Genomic DNA, 21,256 nt, shown 5'->3' with positions numbered 1-21,256 from the left:
GGAATTCACAAATTCTAACTGCCAGCTACCTGCAGTCATGTGACCCAGGACAGGTTGCAGGCACCAAATCACAAAGGGCAGAAAATTCCAACTTTCTCCACACCCGGGATGCTTTGATGCGTGAACGCCGGAGGAACGCTGGATTTGTTGCAGTTTAACAATCAGGAACTGAATGAATGACCGGTCCCTGTCACTCCACGAATCAGTTTATGGCTTTTCACAATAAGAAGGGCGCCATGCCGTAACAATCATCTACAGCTTCCCTTCCAGTTCATAATGAACAGGCTGAATACAGCAGTACGCTTCCAACTCCAGTATGGGCAGAATAAGTCTTAAAAAAAAATTCTAATATAAAAATAAGGAGAGCATTTTTGTTACTTGGGGATCCACAGTCCAGCAATTACCACATAATATCCCATGTTTTTGACCTGGTCCCGGTCCTGAGGAGGAACCCTTAAAGAAATAAGGGGTTCTGAAACGCGTTGACCCTACCCAGCTAGTCTAAATCCTTCTCTCAACCACGGAATTACACAGTGTGCAAACAAGGCAAAGTGCCTGTTGCTATTGTTACATACAACTAGTTGGTGTTGGCAGGTTATAGTCCTGGAAAGTGTAAAAAGTTTATACCGCCACATTTCTTTATATAACTAATGGACTCGTCACTTTATGTTAACTGTATGTTTTGTAATGTTGTTTTGCATTGTTTTGTATATTTAGCATTTGTAGTTGTTTCAATGTCAATTGTGTTATAGCTTTTCACGCGAAGTGGTGAAGTGTACTGTTTTTAATCCATTGTTTTTCTTGTTGTTGACATAACTCAAAAAGTTAATTTAATTGTCAAAATATGAATAACTCATGAAAGTGTAATAAAAACACAAAACCACTCTAATAGATAAGGTGGTTTCTTTATAAATTACTTCAATTTGAACAAACACCCTCACACTCCGTTGTTGATAACTTTCTAATAGTGGCATTCTCAAAATTATAATTTAATATCTGACTTTGTCATTAAAGTGGATTTTCCATTACAATTCCATACATACCAAACATGAAACGTGTATCTACTCCCAATCAAAGGTTAGCACGTATTAAATCGAATAAGGCAACCAAATGTTATCCTATTGGACAGGTATAGCTCACAGTAGTGAAGAACGAATTTAGGAGTTTTTCATTACCAGGACATGTAAAACTTAAATTTACATATCTGACCTTTTAATTACAATGCACCCTGCCCTATGGGCTACCTCGGGCCTAACTTCAGGTGACATATCCAATAAAAGGGGAGTTTCAGGCTTAGGACGGGGTTATATTGTCAAGTCGAGTTGACAGTTTAAAACTGCATTGAGGCTGCAATGTTAGAACTGAGACATGTTTTAAGGGGATACTTATGTGGATGGCAGAATAAGTGCTGCAGGCCCACCAGTAGCATTTAATTTATAAACCCTGGGAATATGGTATACCACTTTACTAGGGACTTATAAGTAAATTAAATATGCCAAACCGGTGTAAACCAATTTTACCATGTCTAGGGGAAAGAGCACAAGCACTTTAGCACTGGTAAGCAATGATAAAGTGCACTGAGTCCTAAAGCTAGCAACAACAAATTCATCAAGAATAGACAAAAAGCTTTCAGGTGACCCTGCAGAGAGATAGGTCCAGCAATATTGCACTGGGAGTTACGGACTTTTTCCTGGTCACATGTGTATATCCAGCTAAAATGAATGGCACTTCAGTGATAGGACTGGTGGGTCAATACCTTATGTGGCCAATGCTTTATTCTTTACATACTTTCTCCTTTTTTATTTTTCAAGTCATCCTTGTGTTTTAAACTGTGTCCTCTGGTTATAGTTATTCAAAGTTAACAGTACATTTTTCCTCTGATATGCATTAGAACAAAAAATGATTGCTCTAATGGTTATAGTTATACTTGCCTTTTAGGAAGCACCCCTGCTGTTCTATTAAATTTAGATGCATTTTTATTACTTAACGTTTATTTTTTATTTTTCCCGCATATGCCAGCAAAAGAAAAACTTAGTATCGTAACAGCTTGCCACAGCCAGATGTATTAGCTTTAGCACTATTTGTTTTGTTGTAGTTATAGATGGAACCATATTCTCTAACCTGCTTTTTATATGGCCAGGTTTTTCAGCACTTTCTGGGCTGCATTGTGTTATTACACTTTTTTGCCTTTTAAGAATGTCGATAGCCATGTGTTTTCATTATAGATGTATTTTGTGATATTGTGAATTATCAATGTGGTATTGCATGTGTAAAAATATGTTTCAGGTTAGGAGAAAGTGTAAGGTTGAGTGAGAACAGTGCAGAGAGGTTGCTAAGGTTAAGATAGTACCTTAAATTGAAAATGTCATGACTGTTGAGCTATTATGATATGGTAACTATTACCTCCTGTCAAATGTAACTCCCCTTTCATTTTAGTGTTCTTTTCGGAAATGAAAATAATTTGTATAGGTGTAAATTTATTAAAATATTCTACTCCAGCATGATTTACAATAGGTCCTATTTGCTACTGCAAACACGGTGCCGCAACAATTGTCATTGGTTACCTCCCTCCTTGATTCTCATTTTTTGGAGGGTGCAGAAGGAACTGCTTCCTGACCCTTAACCCTCTTCCATCTGGAGCTAGTGTGGGTATATTTTTGCATAGTTCCGCCTTTTCTATGGGTAAATGGTGACATTAAGTAGACCCCCAAGGCAGATAACATCTGCACCACTGCACTGTGTGCATTTGCAAATCAGACAGCAGAAAACTGTCACAACCATTCATAACTATCAGTTTTCCTGCACCATTTTTCACAATTTGATGACAGGACGACTGTTGGCCGCCCTCACTAGGTCTAAGCAAAATTGTAATTCTGATAGAGTAATCAAGTAATTTTGATGTTTGTGTTACTCTTGAAAAAATTACCAAAAATTACACAGTCATGACCACTAGCAAAATTTAGTGTAATTTCTGGCAAAAATGCCTCCGTAAGAGCACGAGAACAGAGCACAAGCCGCTGCTGGCTACTTCTGTTCTGCTACATTTACCACTAATATCTTGGCACAAAATGCCCCTTTGAGTTCATTTAGGACATGGATTTTGCATTCAGAAAATAGTGCTAAATGCAGGGTTACAGTCCTCACGTAATTCTGCAGAATCTTTTGTAATCATGCTACTGCAAACAGCGCAAGTTATACCCAATGCTAGTCCTTAGCCTTCATCACCCTCATTTCTTTGACGCTGAAGAATGGCCCTTAATGCTCACAGTAAATGTGCTGGGGTGATGGGGCATCTGTTAGCTGCCCTAGCATGTGCCTGCAGTTGAACCCTACCCCATTGCCCTTTGGTAGAGCAGGGTGTGTTATTTATTATTTTACACTCTACACGTGCACAAGGTAGGAGTGCAGACACTGGAAATCCACCACTTCCATATTTCAACAATGTGGGGCTTGGATGTAATCAGCATCCTCCCATCATTGTTCAAGCTGGGGGAAGGGTGTACATTCTCTCCAACCTTGCGTAAGGTGACAGGATGCAAAATACCCCTCTACTGGGCATGGATGGGTGGGAGTTAAAGGCACCAAGGCAGCATTGAGCTGCCAAGTTCCCCTTTTTTAAGGTAATCTTCCAGCGCACTTTGCAAAGTAGAGTGGAGGGGAGCATATGTGAACCACCCTTTGGGCAAGGCGAGGAGGTGTGTGTGAAATTACTCCATACTTGTACATTTTGCTGTTGGATATAAGCCCTTTCTGCAGGGCTACCCCAGATTATTTTTGCCTCTTTGATTAAATCTATTGTTGCTGGCTATAGAACTCTATGCACTTTACCTCCATGGGTAAAGTGCTTGTGCTGTTCCCTCCAACATGATGAAACTGCTATACACCTGATTGGTTTATTTGACTTACCTATAAGTCCTTAATGTATTGTATCAAGGTGTTTCCAGGGCCTGTATGTTAAATGCCACAAGTGTACTGCAGCACCTATTGTGCCAGCCACTGCAGTGAGAATGCAAGCATAAATCTAGGACTGCCACCAGTAGCCCGGCTATGCAGGTTTTAAACTACAAATTCTACCTGTCATAATAACCCCTTTTGACAGCCTTAAATACACCTCTTAAATATTTATAAGTCACCCCTAAGTGAGCCCTACTGACCATTAAGGCAGGGTGCATAGTATCTAAAAGTAGGACATGTAACAGTTTAATGTTTAACATGTCCTTACAGAGAAAATACTTTCAAACATTGCAGTGTTGGCTATACCATAGGGACCCTGTCACTGTTTCAGCTCAGCTTCCCACCATGGCCAAAGAACTAATCTTGACCTCATGGCCTGCCATCACCACCATTAAAATTGTGGCTACCATAAAGACCAACCACTTGGGGGCTCCATCTCACCCCAACAGGCCTTTAGCAATGGACTCCTACTGATCAGGAAAGCACTAACAAACACACATCCTCAATGCCTCCACCAACTCAGCCACATGTTTGGGCAATTTGAAACATGCCACCACCATGCCCCTGCTCAAAAATCCATCCGCTGACCCAACTACGCTTTTCAACTACAGACCCATCTCTCTCCTACAACACTCAGCACAATTCTTAGAGAAACTAATCAACTGATGCCTCCTCAACCACTTCACCAACCACCAGCTCCTTGACGCCATGCAGTCAGCATTCAGGCCCAAAAGAAGCAGCACTTATTGGCAACACCACCGACATCAACATGATCCTCGACAGAGGAGACATGGCCGCCCTAATTTTTCTGGACCCCTCTGTAGCTTTTGACACAGTCTCACACCCTATCCACATCTGGGGCCTGCATGAGATTGGAATCCATATACCAACTCCCTTCTGGATCGGCTCCTTCACAGATAGAATACAAGCTGTCAGTCTGGCACCTTACTCCTCAGAAGCCAGCAAACTCATCTACAGAGTGCCACAAGTTTCATCGCTCAGCTCCATCCTCTTCAACGCATACACGATCTCACTGGCCACATCATCTGGGCACACAACATCAACATCCTTTCCCACACCAATGACATGCAACTCATCATATACCTCTCGGACAAAACCCCAAATACATGAAACAAGTTCACTGAGTGCATGACCGAAATCGCTAACTGGATGAAAACCAACTATCTTAAGCTCAACACCGACAAGACATAAGTAGTGATCTTCGGCAAGAACACCTCACCATTGAACTCGAACTGGTGGCCAGCGGAACTCGAACCCACACCCAGAACCCATGCCAGGAACCTCAGAATAAGTATCAAAAGCAGACTGGGCATGACTGGTCAAGTCAACGCTGTTACTGCATCCTGCTTCCACACCCTGAAGATGCTTAGGAAGATCTTCAATTGGCTCACAAGCAACACTAGAAAAACTGTCACTCACACCATAGACACCAGCAAGTTGGACTATGAGAGCACCCTTTATGCCAGGCTCACCAGGCAAGTCACTAAAAGACTACAAACCATCCAGAACTCAGCACCCAGGCTTATCTTCAAACTCCCGTACAGAACTCACATCACACCAAACCTAAGGGAGCCCCACGGGCTCCCGATATACAAATGTCCACAATTCAAACTTCTCAGACACACATTTAAGGCACTACACAACTCAGGCCCCACCTACCTGAATACACACATCTCCTTTCACCAACCACCGACACACCTCTGTTCCTTAGGACTGCTACTAGCACAGATCCCACGGATACACAGAGCCAGGCCGAGAGGATGGGCAGTTGCTTACATCACTCCTAAAGCATGGAAAGGCCTCTTATTCCACATCAGAGCCTCCTCCTCTATTATTGAATTCCGCAAGAAGCTGAAGACCTGGCTTTTCAATTAACCAACCTACCATAGGCTTGGCTAGGCACACACACCTGCTCAGTGCCAGGATACCCTTGCGGGTGATAGCGGGCTGTAAAAATACACATAACAAGCAGATGTAGAATACACCCAGATCTACACCCTTTTATCGTGCCCCAGCCAGACCGGCCACCCTCACAGAAGGGTTCTTGTTGGCATCACAGTGTCAGATCCTGCTGGGCTGTCAAGGCCTGCTTGACAGGTCTGCTTGGACTTTTTATATGACATTTTGGCACACTTTAAAGGAGGGTAACAGAGGGTCAAAACAATTTGTATGTACCTACTGTCTGATTACTGAAATTTCAGCTTTGTCTTACTTCTGTCTCTGAGGTTGTTGTGGGTAGAGGGACTGCCGAAAACAAGATATCATTGTTAGATGTGGGTAGACAGTAGGATTACCATAGTATACTCCTTACTCAAACCCCAGCCCTCAGAGTCCACGTTTAGTATGGTTGATGACTTAAACCATCTTTAAAATGCAAAAAGAGGGTACGGTTGGCACTGGGAAACTTATCTCATTGGGCTTGAGCCAGACATAAATGTGCAATCTCTAGTCACCCACCTGAGAACACTCATGGACCTGTGGAACATCAAAAGGGGAATGAAACTGCTGTCTGAGACCTGAGAAAAGCCCTAAAGTACTGAACCTGATCCAGCCACGGCCCGTATAGGGCGTGTTACCGGGGCAGTGACGTGGGGCGGAGGACGGGCAGGGTGGGGGGTTGCAAAATGCGGCATACGGCCGATTGCAGGTAAGTTACAGAAAGAACGTGGGAAAGATCATTTTACCATAAAACGTTGGTGGACCTTAGTACAGCAGTTTTGGAGTTATGAATAAAGAACATTTCCTAAGGGAAAATCCAGGCGGTTCGCACAGCCATAGACATTGACTGCAATAAAAAATGCCTCACTATGTCGCAAGCATGAAGGCTGGCCACACACCTGAAAGTGAACAAACCAAGGTGACATGCATTCCCCTCCCCGATGACATCAATGAAACTAAATCCTGGAGTTACTCCCCAATTTGAACTTGGAAGGACTGGTGTCATCTCATCCTATGTACAAAACACTTGCCTTTGCCATTGACTTTGGCCTGTTTTATAACGAACAACATAAAAAAAAAACTTAAAAAGAGTTTTGTCAATTCTTACCCCATTCGAAGTTAAACCACACTGTCCCAAAACAGAATTCAGAGCAACTGCTCAAGCCCTGGCGCTTGTGGAGATATCCAGCTCTGAGGTGTTCCAGATTCCATCTAGGCCACGCCCAGGAGTGTTCTCCATGCCACTGCACGTTTCATCAGAGGACTGAAGAGATCTGGACTACATCTCCCTCCCTGAGGACCTACCAGCCCACAACAGCTTTAGCAATCCCCTGAACAAATATCGCAGCTCCCAAGCTGCCCATAAACTAAAGATCTCCTGGAGGCAACAGAACACAAGGAGCCAGGACACAATCAAACTGGAGGACAGTGCAATGAAAAAGAAACCCTGAGTTGAGCACTAGTCAGATACACACCATGACTACAAATCAACATCCATCGGCATGTCAAGCCCACCCCTTAACTCCTAGAAGTTAGTAATTAACTTAATAAAAGTTATCCAAAAAACATTTAACTTAACACCGAAAGGGGTTTGCGCATACCTGCCCAATTTCTTTTTGTGTTATGTAGTGCGAATTTGCCCAGAGGCCATCACAATATAAACAGACTTTACACATTTTTAGATGATGGAAGATTAAGACATTTGCTCACAATCACAAGCATTGAACAGAGGCAGGTACTCAAATGTGCTTCTCCAGGTGCAAGGTTGGCAACTCTAACCCCGAGGCCAGACCTCCTACCAGACAGCTGTGAGATGAGATTAACCCTTTCTCTGCTGTCAAGATCTGCTTCTGCACTTGTGTGTTGCTTGCTTACAATGAAGAGCAGGGGCATGCTGTGCACTCGCTTGGTTTTGCTCCAAAGATACCGACAAGCACGTGCATTCATATTTAGAGACAGCATGTAGACAGTACACTCTCAGTTGACTTTTCAACTGGGTACATAAAAGCCAAAGTCGAAAGCCTTCATGCTACCACTGGATCCAGTAGAAACCATGTGTAACTGGTCACCTCGAATGTCTGTATAACTGGTTGGTTTCAATTTTCAGCAGGGAGGTCACAAACTGGCTTCAGGAGCAGTAATACTACATTAATGCCTAGCTATAAATGTACACCATTTGCTCCGGTTGGAACGAGGGTCAAGGCTGCCCCATCTATCCAAAGAGTGAGGAGAATTCAACACCTGGACCAAGGGGTAGGAAGTAATGGCTGCCGGGCGCACAGCCTGATGGGAGGACAATTCATAATTCCATGTCTGTATGGAAGAAGATGAGGGGAGGTGGAGGGCAGGGGCAGTCAGCGCGCGACCGTTCAAGCAACATTGACACCTGTGCTCTCTCGCACCTGCGGCAAAGAAAATCTAATTATCCACCTTCAATACTACCGACGTACGTTAAATCTGACTTAAATCTAGGGAATGAAATGCCGCTATGTTATATGCCGTGTTGCTCCTCTGGGAGAAATAATGGGCTTTTTTGTTAATAAATAGAAGACAGTTGTAGTTGAGAGCGTTGTTAAGTGCTCAGAAAGGGAAATGTGGAAAAAGGTACCCGCCGTAAATTAGAACCTAGTGACAACACGGCAGACACACGCAGTTTGGAAATAAATGAAAGATGTCACAGATCTGAGGTAAAAGATTGGAATTAAAGAGGTGGCTGGAACCTGCCCAGTCCTGAGGGTTTTATTCATCTATCCAATGAGGACTGGCGAGGTGGCGGCGACTGAGCGAGAACATTCACGACTATAAAACAAAAAACAATTGCACATTCAAAATATTGAAGGAAAAGTGCGAGGAACACAATAACGCAAAAGCTCCACGGGTCTGTCGTTCGTTTATATTTCAAGGAGACCTGACGTCGCCAAATATTCAGCAACATTTTCAAATACAAATGTATTTTCTCCAACGTGCGTGCACTATAAGCAAATGTAAATTTGATATACGGACTGCCGAATCTAGTGGAACCAGGCCCCTTTTGAATGCACGCAATTTCAGCTCCAATCTGTCTAGTACCTTTCACAGCTGTTCCTTCGATGTGATTCTTTTTATGTGATTTTATAATATATTTTATGTTGATTGTATGACGGTGCTCCTTTCACGATTTTTTTTTAAATTAAAAACATATTGAGAAAGTATTGGTAAAATCAAAAACCGACTTTTCTTACGTTGCTCCTTCGGAAAAACTGTATTTTACATTTTCACGGGACATTCTGTTGAATTTATCAGTTGCCAAAGTCACGTGACAATCTGAATAATGAGATGCACGCACCACACGCACGCGAAGGGCGCTAACTGGGGTGTATTAGATTACAGACACAACACCTTCATGACTTTACTACAACATAAGGCCAAGGGTATAGGGTATAGTGCACTGAGGTAACAGCAGCGCGGGAAAACATCGGAGCTCTGCACCTGCAGGTTTACAATCTCGCATGGATTAAGATTTCTGTTTTGAGAATGCACAAAAGTTTCAAGTAGTGCGCGTGGAAACCATCAGCAGTCTCTAGTTTCCAGGAGTACGCCCGAGTAACATCTCTGAATAATGTACTCTTTGAACTATGCAAACTTCCACATTACGGAAAACCGTGCAAAATAAAATGTCATCGAATTTGTGTAGTGGCACTTTTTTTTGCCACTCACTCATATTATATTTTTCCAGTGACAAAACCTACCAAACTACACGATAAACCGCATTTGCTGTTGCTATATTCCAGTTCCAACCCTGAAAGGGATTTACCTCTGCTCTTTGTAGGGGTAAACCTCTTATCATTTCCAGGGCGAGATGTGTTCAGAATAAAGTTTGCTAGTATTGAAAACGCAAGTGATTGAAAAGTTTCCAGGTAGTCTTGGAATACTCTGCAAATCTGCATAGATTTACTCCTGAATATTACTACATATTGGTGGGCAAATATTGCACCAGGTAGTGCCTAATGTAAAAAAAAATTTTTTAAAAAGGTGCAGGAACTCCAAGATTTACATATTTTCTTAGGAGCCCACTGTTGTGCTGCTAAATGCTGGAGTTGCTGATCTCCAAGAATCCTTCCCATGTCTCTTCCTTCCAACATCCCTCTTCCTGTCTCTTTGTGTCACTCATGTTGGCTTTTTTGTCTCTGTTTTCACCGGATGTCACCATTTTCCTATCGTTTGTTTCCTCCCTTTTCAGCCTTTCTCGTTGTTGACCTGAGGTAGGGTCTTAGGATGAGAAGAAAAGCCCCTTTCCACAAACATGAGCGCCAGTGCCCTCCTCCAGCAACCCTCCATCTGCACCCAGAGAACCCATCTGGCATTAACTGCACAGATTTCCATGTGCAAGGCCACCTTTGGTGACATCCTTGCATCCGTTAACTAGGCCACATGAATGCGTATGTTCAACTCAGATGCGTTTTGAAATCAGGCCCATAGTCTCAGACAGAAAACATTATTTTACAGCTCAGTATCAGGTGAAGATGGCAGTTTGGTGATTGAAATATTTAAGACCACAAATTCCACGTGGTTCTTTGTCAACAACAACAAACACCGATCGGTGTGGAGATCGGTTGCGGAGCTTTGGCAAGATCTGCATTAACAAAGCAGAGAAAGAAAAATGTAAATAACACTCATTTTCTTTGCAAGGGGTATGCGAAAAATCATGGTACATTTGCTGGATGGGTGAGATTTTGCACTTACTCTCGGAGATGTTTTTTGTTTCTCCCATGTTAGTCTATGAAACTACAATCAAGCGTATGTAACTTTCAGGAATCCTTGCATCTTAGCTTAGGGCACACCATCACACTCATGCAAACACTAATGCTACCTTCTATGATGATGAAATCAAGAGACAACATTGCAAAGGGCAACTTGTGGAAAACTAATTTGGCCATTTGTAAATGGTTTCTACTGCGTTCAGATGTGGATTGTGTATTTTCAGATACTGAGCTGCATTCTGCCCCTGGAAGAAGAAGTTAAAACTATATATATCTATATTCTTGATGCAATGTATCTAAATAAGATAAAAGATAAGTAAATCCGTGATCGGTGCTCTCATCCTAAAATTACCAGCCTTAGAGGCCTCGTAAAGTTACGGATGGATGGTCGTAATCAACATACATCGTACCCAAATTGTCCATGACCAAACCAACATCCTTGACACTTCAGTCACTACACGATAAGTGTCATTCTCAGAGATCAAGAATTTCTTGTCAGAGATTTTGCTTCCCCACTCCCTAATGCTAATCCGCTTACTAGAAAACATGCAGATAAACATGCGGGGACCTGGAAGCTGTGACATGAATCACATTCAAAATTCAGAGACAGCTAATAAGGCAATGAAGTAGTGAATGGACCTATCCCTGGTGACCATGAAGAGCAGAGGGTAGACATTTCAATGCAAGAGGAAGAACTTGAGGGCACAGCAAATACAATCCAAAGCAAAATTCTTATGAGGGATGTGGTCAGGTTAATACTTGGGCCAAAAAGGCACAGTACGGTTTCTGCTTCGTTGGTGAAACAAACCAAACCAACAAGCTATTCAGAATCTTCTAGAAGATTAGGGAACTAGAGTCTGTCAAACACAGACCCTTTTTGATCTTCCAAGCCCTGTGAAGTTCTCAACTTCATCAAGATCAAGAGTCATATATATGATGATACATTTCAAACAACTCGTATAGAGTCTCACTTTCATTCAATTATTATTTCAATATTGCCAGCCTCCCATAAAACTATAAATCGATGATACTACTGCAAAGCCTTAGACCTGCACTGTCATACCGTCAGAATTGCATGGAAGTTCTTGCCTTGGGCTTCCTGAACAGGCGCGTAGCTAGGGGGGGGCGGTGGGGGCGGACCGCCCCCGGCGGCACTATATTTAGGGCGGCCGCTCGGCACTGGTGGCCCGTTGCGGCTGCGGCGGCCTTTATAATTTATTTAGGGACACAGTGTGTCAGTGTGTCACTAAATAAATTATAAAGTCCGCCGCAACGGCGCACGCGGCCCAGTTTTAAAGAGTGCACTGTGCAAGCAGCGAGCTGCGCAAATCCTGAAGGTGCCGAATACATTTGTAAACAGTCAGCTCCAAAAGGCGTTAGAAACTTTCTTTGACAGCCCCTTGCTGAAGAAACTTATAGCAGATTAGATGAGCCAAAAGACTGTGTCACAAACATGAACACTGCACCCTTAACAAGCAAGAGCCCAACAAGTGATGTAAAACGATAGCTGCAAAACTTAGTAGAATCTCATTTAATCCTCAGTGACTGTCAATCGGGGTATAGACCAATAAGAAGGAATTCCTGCACCTTCACTGTCCACCTTTACTTTCTTTAGCTTAAGCCATTCGAAGTCCTGGGCCTGCTCTATCAGTGGATTATAACACTGAATTTGGATCACTCAGATACAGAAATGGACAGGAGTCAGAAGTACAGCTCTCAATAGCATTATTTCTTACTGGCTGAACCCAGCAAATCTGAGGCAGTACCACTACCTCCTAGGTCAATACTGTCACATCCAACATGATTCGTCTTTTTTGCTTCAATCCAGATCTGTGACTCGGGGTGAGTGTCTAAAAGGTTTCAGTGCTCTGGCCATCATCTCCTTGTGTTTGCTTTGTTCGCCCTAAGTTGGCAGGGTATGCCAAGACATGGGCCCCTTGCTCACTTTGACAGCAGATTCAAGCTAGCCTGGCTGATGAGGGGTGTTACCCCGAAACCGATCCCAGGATGCTGGTTTGCGGTCAAGGAAAGACCTGGCTTGGCAGTTCGGGCTGGACTATTCCTATAAGGAACAGGGGGAAGACTGATTTGCATATGGCTGGGTCTGAACTGGGGGGCGAAGGGAGCTATAGAACGATGATGGATTCAACCCTGATCTGTAACTGGGGGTGAGTGTCTGAAAAGTTTCAGTGCTCCGTCCATCATTTCCTTGTGTTTACTTCATCTTTTTTCTACACTCCTTTTCAATATGTGCATAGGCGCATTAGCACAGATGATAACACAGCTGTACTTTAAGTTTTACAAATATTTGGAAGACATACAGAATCACAACATGACCACATCAGACTGGAGAACACCTCAGTTCCATTGTGTTGGAGATCATCTGAGTCCCTTTGTGCTCAGGGTTTTAATCCAAAAGTTGCAGAAAGTCGCCCTTTAAAAAATACACATTTAGGGGCCCTAACCATCAGGGGCACGCTCACACAAATATAGGCCTGAAAAAATGAGAACACTGAAACTGGAAGTGGAAATTGGGGAGATGAGTTGGCCTAACGGCTAGGACGCTCGGCCTCGGACCTGGGGAACTGGGTTCGAGTCTCGGTAATGACGCTGAACATCCTGTGATTCTGGGCAAATCACTTAATCTCCCCGTGCCTAACAAAAAATGAATGTGTGTCCTCATGTAACGTAACTGGTGCTATGTAAAGCGCTCTGATACCTGATTGGATTCGTGTCAAGTTCGCGCTATATAAAACTCTGCAAAAAAAATAAACTTATACAAGCATGCACACAACTATGTTTGATTGTGCATATAGACATCTCTAAAATGAGCTGTTCAAATGGCATCATATTACACAAGACTCCTTTATCAGGTGCCTATTTGTCTAGGTACATTTTATTTTGATGCAGGTGTAGAGCGTCTAGGACTTTGGTCTTCGTTTTTTGCATTTTGACACTACATCCATCATAGGTGTTCACCTGAATGTGAATTCTACTACAGTAAAGGCTCCCAGTCTGCCAGATACTAAGCAGCAATACTATGTTTCTACTCAACGTTTTTCTCAATTAGAAAATTCCAATTTTGGCGTAAACAAGGTTTTGTGTCAACAAATCTCAAACAATGTTTTATGGTTCACTTTCTTTCAGCAGCATTTTCTTGACATTACAGCTCAGCAAACAAGGGTAAGCTCCCAGGCTCTTTTTGTTTTACATTTCCCGCTCTCCCCAAATCTCCACACTTCCATTCAACACATGTGTCTATCTAACGAAGAACTTTTGTGCCTCAGTCGATCCAGGACAGAAATCATGGTGCTCAATATCAGCACAGATAACAGTCTAGATTTCAACTCACCACAAAGAACTGTGGACCACCCTGTGAATAAAACAAATAATCTAGTTGCCTAAAGCAATGTCAGCCCCTTCTTTGCCCTCTAGATCTTAGCAGTGATGCTACATTTGATGTTGAAGGAAATTCAGCCGTTATTGGAGAAAAAATGTAAAAATCACCAAGACCAACCGTCTGTCCAATTAGTTTACAGCAACTTATGGAGCAAAACTTGTGTAGTATTATTTCACATACTGCAAAATGTAGTTCACAAACATCCAGCCAGCGTTAGAGTCAGTCAAACATCATACGTAGCTAACTACTAGTACTGCAACAAACTCCCATAGAACACAATGGAGGCAGGGGTGTAGAATAACACCCCATAGGAATTTATGATAAATGAATTCTAAATGTAACTTATAAAGTATCTATCTATCTATATATATATATGTATATATATATATATATATTATATATAAATACATGTATATTTACACATATATGTTAATATGTAGATAATATGCAAGTATGATTTTTTTCATACATTGAATACATTTAATTTAAAAATTAACAAACTTTAAAACTCATTTAAAAAACTATATGATTTTAATTGAATTAAAAGAATTACTTTTAAGCACGTTTCTTACAAAAGAAATTATATAATGCTAGTGATGATGTTCTTTGTTTTGAAATTGTTGTCTAAAAATTATATTTATAAATTGAAACAATTTTTAAATTATTCTATTAAAGTGTAATACAAATGTATATTAGGTATTGTGTTGTAACTTTTTATTTTATTAGTTCTAGGTTAATAGTAGTTATTTTAAAATAATTCACATTTATTTTTTATATTAAAAATATTCTTTTTTTTTTAATGACCAGCTTTGATAATTTCCCTTATATTTGGCTATATGGAGAACTTCGCCCCAGTGACAGAGATCACCACCAAGAGTGCGGAAGCTAGTAATTTAAGTTGTGAAATGGGTTGTAAGAGGCTCCACCCTCTCATTTGAGGGCATCAAAACTCTTAAATCTATACCTAGATTTAAATCTCCACTCAGAAATGAAGGCTAGCAAAAAAGTGTAGATTTACAACTATGGGTGGGAGTAGATCTACGTGCAAGTAGATCTACTCATGTAAATTTACCTTTGTGAATAGGTCCAATAGTTTTTGTCAGTTACCAAAGAAAAGACATCCAGATTCTTTAGATCCAGATCTAAAATCATACAACCCAATTACACTGCTATCTAAAGAAATCAGACGATCTCATACCAGCCTTGAAAAAAGACCATTGACTCTTAGTGGCGAAGACTTAGATTATAATCTCCACGACTAACAATGGAGTCTTTGAAGTACACAGCTACGGCTATCGATTTCGAGTAGATCCCCACTGTTTACGACCAAGGGAAAACGTAAGAACAGGTAGTACCAGACTAGTCGAGACAACTGTGTTCAAATGAAGTAACACAATGTGGAAGTGCCCAAACTGAGGAGGGCACTCACTTTGAACACGTTCCGGCACTCTTTGGGGTTCCTCCTCAGCTTCCTGACCTTCAAGGAGGGCTTCAATCCACTGCTCCCCTTCTATGAGAACAAAATCCACAACATTTGTTTCATTATCAGACCCCTCCTTTATTTCCGTTTCTCCTTCTGTACTCCAGCATTCCCACTTTACACCAACTACCCTTCTTAAACCCCTGTTTGTTAGAGGAAAATCCTAGATGCAGAGGGAGCCGTGTCCGCTGTCCTTCCTAAGGGAAGCACTTCTGGGACCCTCCCACACACATATTTGAGGATTGACAAGTCTCTTATCGAACACGTAGATCCCTGTTCCACCTGGAAGTGATGCTACCAACTAACCCATGGGACATGAGCCTTTGATGTTTCCGCTCAACATTAGCATTGCAAGGCGGCCAAAAGGTGACATGTGATCCTGCTACAAAACATAATGAATTCATCAGGAATTAAATGGCAAATTTCCAGGGTATTTGTGTGGCCGGGATACGTGTCGCAACTGTGTAGGGTGCTGGTGGTCAGGTCAGGTCAGGAATCATTGCCATGCTTGTGTGGTGCTCCCTGTGTGGAATACATGCATTTCATTCTCTTGAGTAAGCTGGGACCACAGTCTGAACTTGGGAACTGATGCACCTGGACAAATTGAGTTTTAGCCAATGTGACACAGTGCCAAGGGATCCGGGAACAAGGAAAGACGATGAACTGGTTCAAAGCTAGACCAAGCAATACTGTGGGCACTGGACTTCGAGACGGGCAATGCGTTGCACCGTGGTTTATTTATAAGGATGCTCAATGCATAACAAACCGGGGGTGTCAGAAAGAGAAAAACACTTTCTAAAATTCACTCTTATTTACTCAAATTGAGAATAGTGGCTCAAGGGCGATTCCCAAAATTAAACTCCATAAGGAGTGGGCGACCACACTGTTCACATTTTACAACACATAGGTTGCAATCGCTCTTCTAACAGGCTACTTTATGTTGTAAACTACTGTACTGTGCACTTATGAAGCCCGAGCTGCCACTCAATAGAGACTAGTATGTCAATGTCATCACGAGCCAGCAGTGTGAACATTCCCCAGTTAAATAAAGCAATCCATTATTCAACGTGTGTGCACTACAGCCAACTGTGGTCTCTATCTGTTCCTGGGTGTTTTTGCACACTGTAAAGGTTAAAGGGCAGAGGATATCGCATGTGCAATATTGCTAGAATATACAATTCCAACCGTCTGTTTGAACAGAATGATTAATAAAATATTTGCATTCCAGGTGTGACAAAAAAAGGTGCCCGGGGAGCAAGCGATAACATTGTGCGGTGAGATACCGAGCACTTGTGCGCCAACCGAACTCAGAGTGCAGATGTGGACTCTTCCGGCGGCGACCAGCGCCTGGCTTCCGGTGAACCCGTGCTTATCCGCATCCGGCAAGGATTTCACTGACAAAGCTAAGGGACACCCTGCTGCAGACAGCTAGGCTGACACTAACCACTCCGTTTACTGGTAGGAACGCCACTCCAGTGACTCATTTTCAGACTAGAGACAAGGGTTTGAGTATCAGCTTTCTCGCTTGTTTAAATTGTGTGACTGTAGGAAAATGTTGTTCATGCTCTGAGCCTTAGAGCCATTATCTACCAAAAGTTAGAAACACCTAGTTAAGGGCAAAAGTAGCGTCTGGACAAAATAACATTTTGCATAGAGAGATATCATAATTTTAATGTGTGTGTCAACTTTAAGAATTTTGAGCCATGATGTAGATAAAATGTAAAACATATATGTGACACCTACAATTTTAAGACCTACTAGTGTCACTTAACTGTTCAGAACCCAATGTCTGCCTGAACTGAATTTGCACATTTCACGTGGGCTTTGATTACATATAGGAAACAAAAAATGTGCAGCGATAGATACTTGTGTTGTTTTAAAGCTTGACTGGAATTTTGCTGATTCAGTGACGATAAATATTGGAAATTGGCGACAAGAGAGAGTGAATGATAGGGAGTGACGCTGGTGGACTGGTGCCGTTCACCTGGGATGCCCCAGCCTAACAGAGCCTAACAGTGAGCTTGCCAGAGAGTCTGTTGTGTATCCTGGAGGTGTTACTCTGAGCCTCCGAAAAGCTTAGATTCACTTGCGCCTCGTGCATTGTTCCTGTCTGGGTCCGGCTATACTCCTCTGAAGAGCTCCAGTGAGAACGAAACACGTGTCACGGTCTGATATTACTGTAATGCAGGAGGTGCAGAGGGGTTACCACCAGCCTAAAAGCAGTTACTCTGTCTGGAAAGATAAACGAAAATAAATGTTCAAATCATTTAAAGAATAAAAGCAAGATATTTAATGCGTGTTTAAGCGTAATATTATTTAATGGCATGATGAATAACTACACCGGGAAATCTGATATCGATCGCACGGGCATTAAGGTCGATACGGTACATATTTCTGAGTTAGACCTCAGTGCGAATAGGTACTGGGCTTTGTAAGGCACATTGTTATAAAACGGGAGTCCTTTGAGTTAAAGAATGCTAGAAATGTGTGCTAAAGCTGTTTTATAACAGTCTCAACAAACCGATTGCACGTGAATGTCCGATATATGAATTGCATCTAATTGGTCTGTTCACACTTGGGGCCATTGTGTCATTCTGCCCTCCCGATATACACAGAATCAGTGGCAGATCGGCAACCGACACACTGTGTGGAATTGAAGTGTGGAGAATAGGGGAGAGCGGGTAATGTCAAACAAATACCTAAGCATGGGGGATGCCGGGAAGCAAATCTCTGTTTGCTGAACTGTGTTGTCAAGAAAATGTTGCTAAGAGAAAGTGACCCATAGTTAAAACATTATTTGCGATTTGTTGACATGGCATGTTGTTTACACCGATATTGGAATTTTATAATGGAGAAAAGTGTCGAGTAGAAAGTGCTGCCTAGTATCTGGCAGGCAGGGAGCCTTTACAGTAGTGGAATCCACATTCAGGTGAACATACTATGATGAATGTAGTATCAAAATGATAAAAAACAAAGGACACCACACTAGACGCTTTACACACGCACAAAAATAAAATGTACTTACAAAATTAGACACCTATTGCGGTGGTCTTAAGTGAAGACATTTTAATAGCCAGAGTGGCTGTCTATATGCTCGAATAAGGCGGTTGTTTTCCAAACGTATATAGGTTTGAGTGTTAGTATTTTCGGGTTTGTATTTGTGTGAGCGCGCTCGTGTTGGGGCCATATGAATATGTATTTTATAGAGGGCGACTTCCTGAAACTTGTGACCTTTCGGAATAAAGCCCTGAGCGTAATAGGACTTGTAGTGCGAATATAAGCCCACGGGCCCCAATAGTTTAACCCTGTTCACATGCACTGTCTGAAAGTCATCGCATTATATGGTGGAGTAGTTAAGTATACGTGTGCGTGCCTGTGCGTTGAAGAGAGAGCAGTGAAAAGAAGATGACGAGGTCTAAAGATAATTCGTTTGACGAATTATTGGGGTCCCACTAAGCATTAAACAAGATAGTAAAGGTCGTCGAAAGAACCATGAATTTATGCGTGCGACTTTCGCAGTTAAATCACTAACTTTCAAGTCGACTCGGCACCCTGACATAGGCTAAACTCAAGGTTGCCTGAAGGGCTAAGGCGGGTCACAAACGCGTACACCCAGATATTCCACGAAGGGCTCGAACACAAGCCCAGCGCGAGGGCTATATCTCCGCAGATTCAAGACCGTACCCTGCGCAGCCGCGTCATCGTCTTCACTCGGTTCCCGGTCACGCGGCCGCCGCCGCAGTACACACAAGGGCCGCGCGCTCTTCTCTGGTCTGGCAGTGTTAAAGGGGTCCCGTCCGCTTAGAAAAGTTACTCGTGCAAAAAACTGAAAACACGGTCACTCCCCAGAATGGCAAATAAGTCTGGGCATTGGGTAGCAAACGCACCTTCACTGCGGGCCTGTGCTATGCTGCTTCGAGGGAACTCCACTGGCAAAGAATAGTCGTATTTACCCCGCCACCACCCCACAGCATATGAAGTTCACTACATGCCCGGAACCTGATGGGGAGGGGGGCTCCCGGAGTTGCCTCAATTAGCCATCCTACGTAGTATAAGTTTTATTCTTGTTATCGTCACCACGATTATTAACTTTCACTTTTTGTTTACAGCATCTGTATAAACGTGTCAACCCAGTTCGCCACTAGGGATGATGATAAAATGTATTATAATTATGAACTTTCTCCTAGTATTGCTACAAAAATATACACACCAACTGTGTAATTATGGTTAATTTGCAATGTACATAGAAAACTGTTTTTGCATATCTATCTATCTATCTATCTATCTATCTATCTATCTATCTATCTATCTATCTATCTATCTATCTATCTATCTATCTATCTATCTATGAAGATATGGATAGACAGATAAATAGATACATAGATATGCTCTTGTTGTACCTAAGGTTCTTTCTCTATAGATATATAGATACTCTGCGATTCTAGTGTGCCAATTGAATAAATAGTTGTGTCCATATATCTCTCGCTATAAATTGCTATAGACTCGGCCATTTCACCTAATAGTTGAATAATTAGTTGTATCTTTGTATATTTATCTCTCTCCATACGCACAGATCCATGGCTATGTAGATATGCGGTTTTATTTTCTCTGACAATAGAATCAGGAGTTGAATTTGTCGGTCGCGCTGTCTATAGAAACGCAGATATACTCTCGTATTTACCGTGACAATTGAATAAAGGGTTGTATATCTCCCTCTCCCCATAGGCACATCGATTTCATTCGATAACTGCCTAATTGGTTGTATCTGGATGCGTAGATAGCTCTCTCTGTGTATGCACGCATACAGATGTAGACATAAGTTGTCTCTTCTCCTGACAACTGAATACCCTGCCCCGTCTAGAACGTGGAAGACAGGGTCCAGATCGGACCCTCAGTCACAGCCTCCAGGCACTGAGCGCCGCGGCCGCTCCTTACCCGTCCACTGGCTCTTCCAGGCGTGTGACTTGGTAGCCTTCATCCACGGGAAGGGTAGGCGCTGCTCCTGCGTGGCATAGGGCGCCCCCTGCTGCAGGGTGTGTGCGTGGCACTGGTGGTGCAGCTGCGGCGGGCCCGGATCTTCGGCGATGGGTGGCACCTCGTAGGGGGAGATGTCCGGGGGGCTGCCCGGGTCCAGCAGCGTGCCCAGCGTCCCGGGGAAGGCGGAGTGCTGCGGCTGCAGGTGCTGCTGCGCGCGCTGGCCCATGTAGAGGCAGGCAGGCGGCGGCCCGGGGCTGTAGTCGGGGCCGCGCTGCTGGAAGGCGCAGGGCTCCTTGTAGAGGTGAGGGCCCGGGTAGTACTGCTCCTCGCTGCCGTTCATGTCGGGGCCGCTCGCCGCTCCCCGGGCTCTGCTGGCCACCTGTGACAGGTGCCTGACTTACCTGAGGGCAGGCCATGCTCGGCCCCCGCTAACACTCTCTATTGGGCGCCGAACTCCACGTGACCTCGCAGCGGCCAGTCATTGGGCGGGGCTGGGGATGAGTGCGATAAGTGTGGCCATGCAGGTGAGGTGCCCACTGAGCCCACACTGGAACAGCTTGGAGTTCTTCACTGCCCCTGGATATATGTGAGGTGGCGACGAGAACAGGGGCAGAGGCTTGTGGAGAAGGGGAGAGGGAATTTAATCGGGACCGGAATATTGCTCGCCTCCAAACCCCAAGACCAGCGGAGATTCGAGCGGTGCAATGCAGGTAGTGAGGAGTGGAGTTGGCATTAGGGGTGGTGCCT

At 43.2% G+C, this 21,256-nt stretch overlaps 1 protein-coding gene across 1 annotated transcript in view; it reads right to left on the bottom strand.

Annotated features, from left to right (window-relative positions):
• The window catches only part of PDX1 (pancreatic and duodenal homeobox 1), a 35,433-nt gene extending 14,558 nt beyond the window's left edge, over window positions 1-20,875 (bottom strand). Inside the window, exon 1 of the mRNA XM_085621632.1 lies at window positions 20,468-20,875. Coding sequence (XP_085477758.1) covers window positions 20,468-20,849 — 382 coding nt within the window. The 5' untranslated portion in view covers window positions 20,850-20,875. The remainder of the gene's footprint in view (window positions 1-20,467) is intronic.
• Between the last annotated feature and the right edge of the window lie 381 nt (window positions 20,876-21,256).

Source organism: Triturus cristatus, chromosome 8 (genome assembly GCF_964204655.1).
Source record: "Triturus cristatus chromosome 8, aTriCri1.1, whole genome shotgun sequence".
Lineage (NCBI taxonomy): Eukaryota > Metazoa > Chordata > Amphibia > Caudata > Salamandridae > Triturus > Triturus cristatus.
This window is presented reverse-complemented; position numbering and strand designations above follow the sequence as displayed.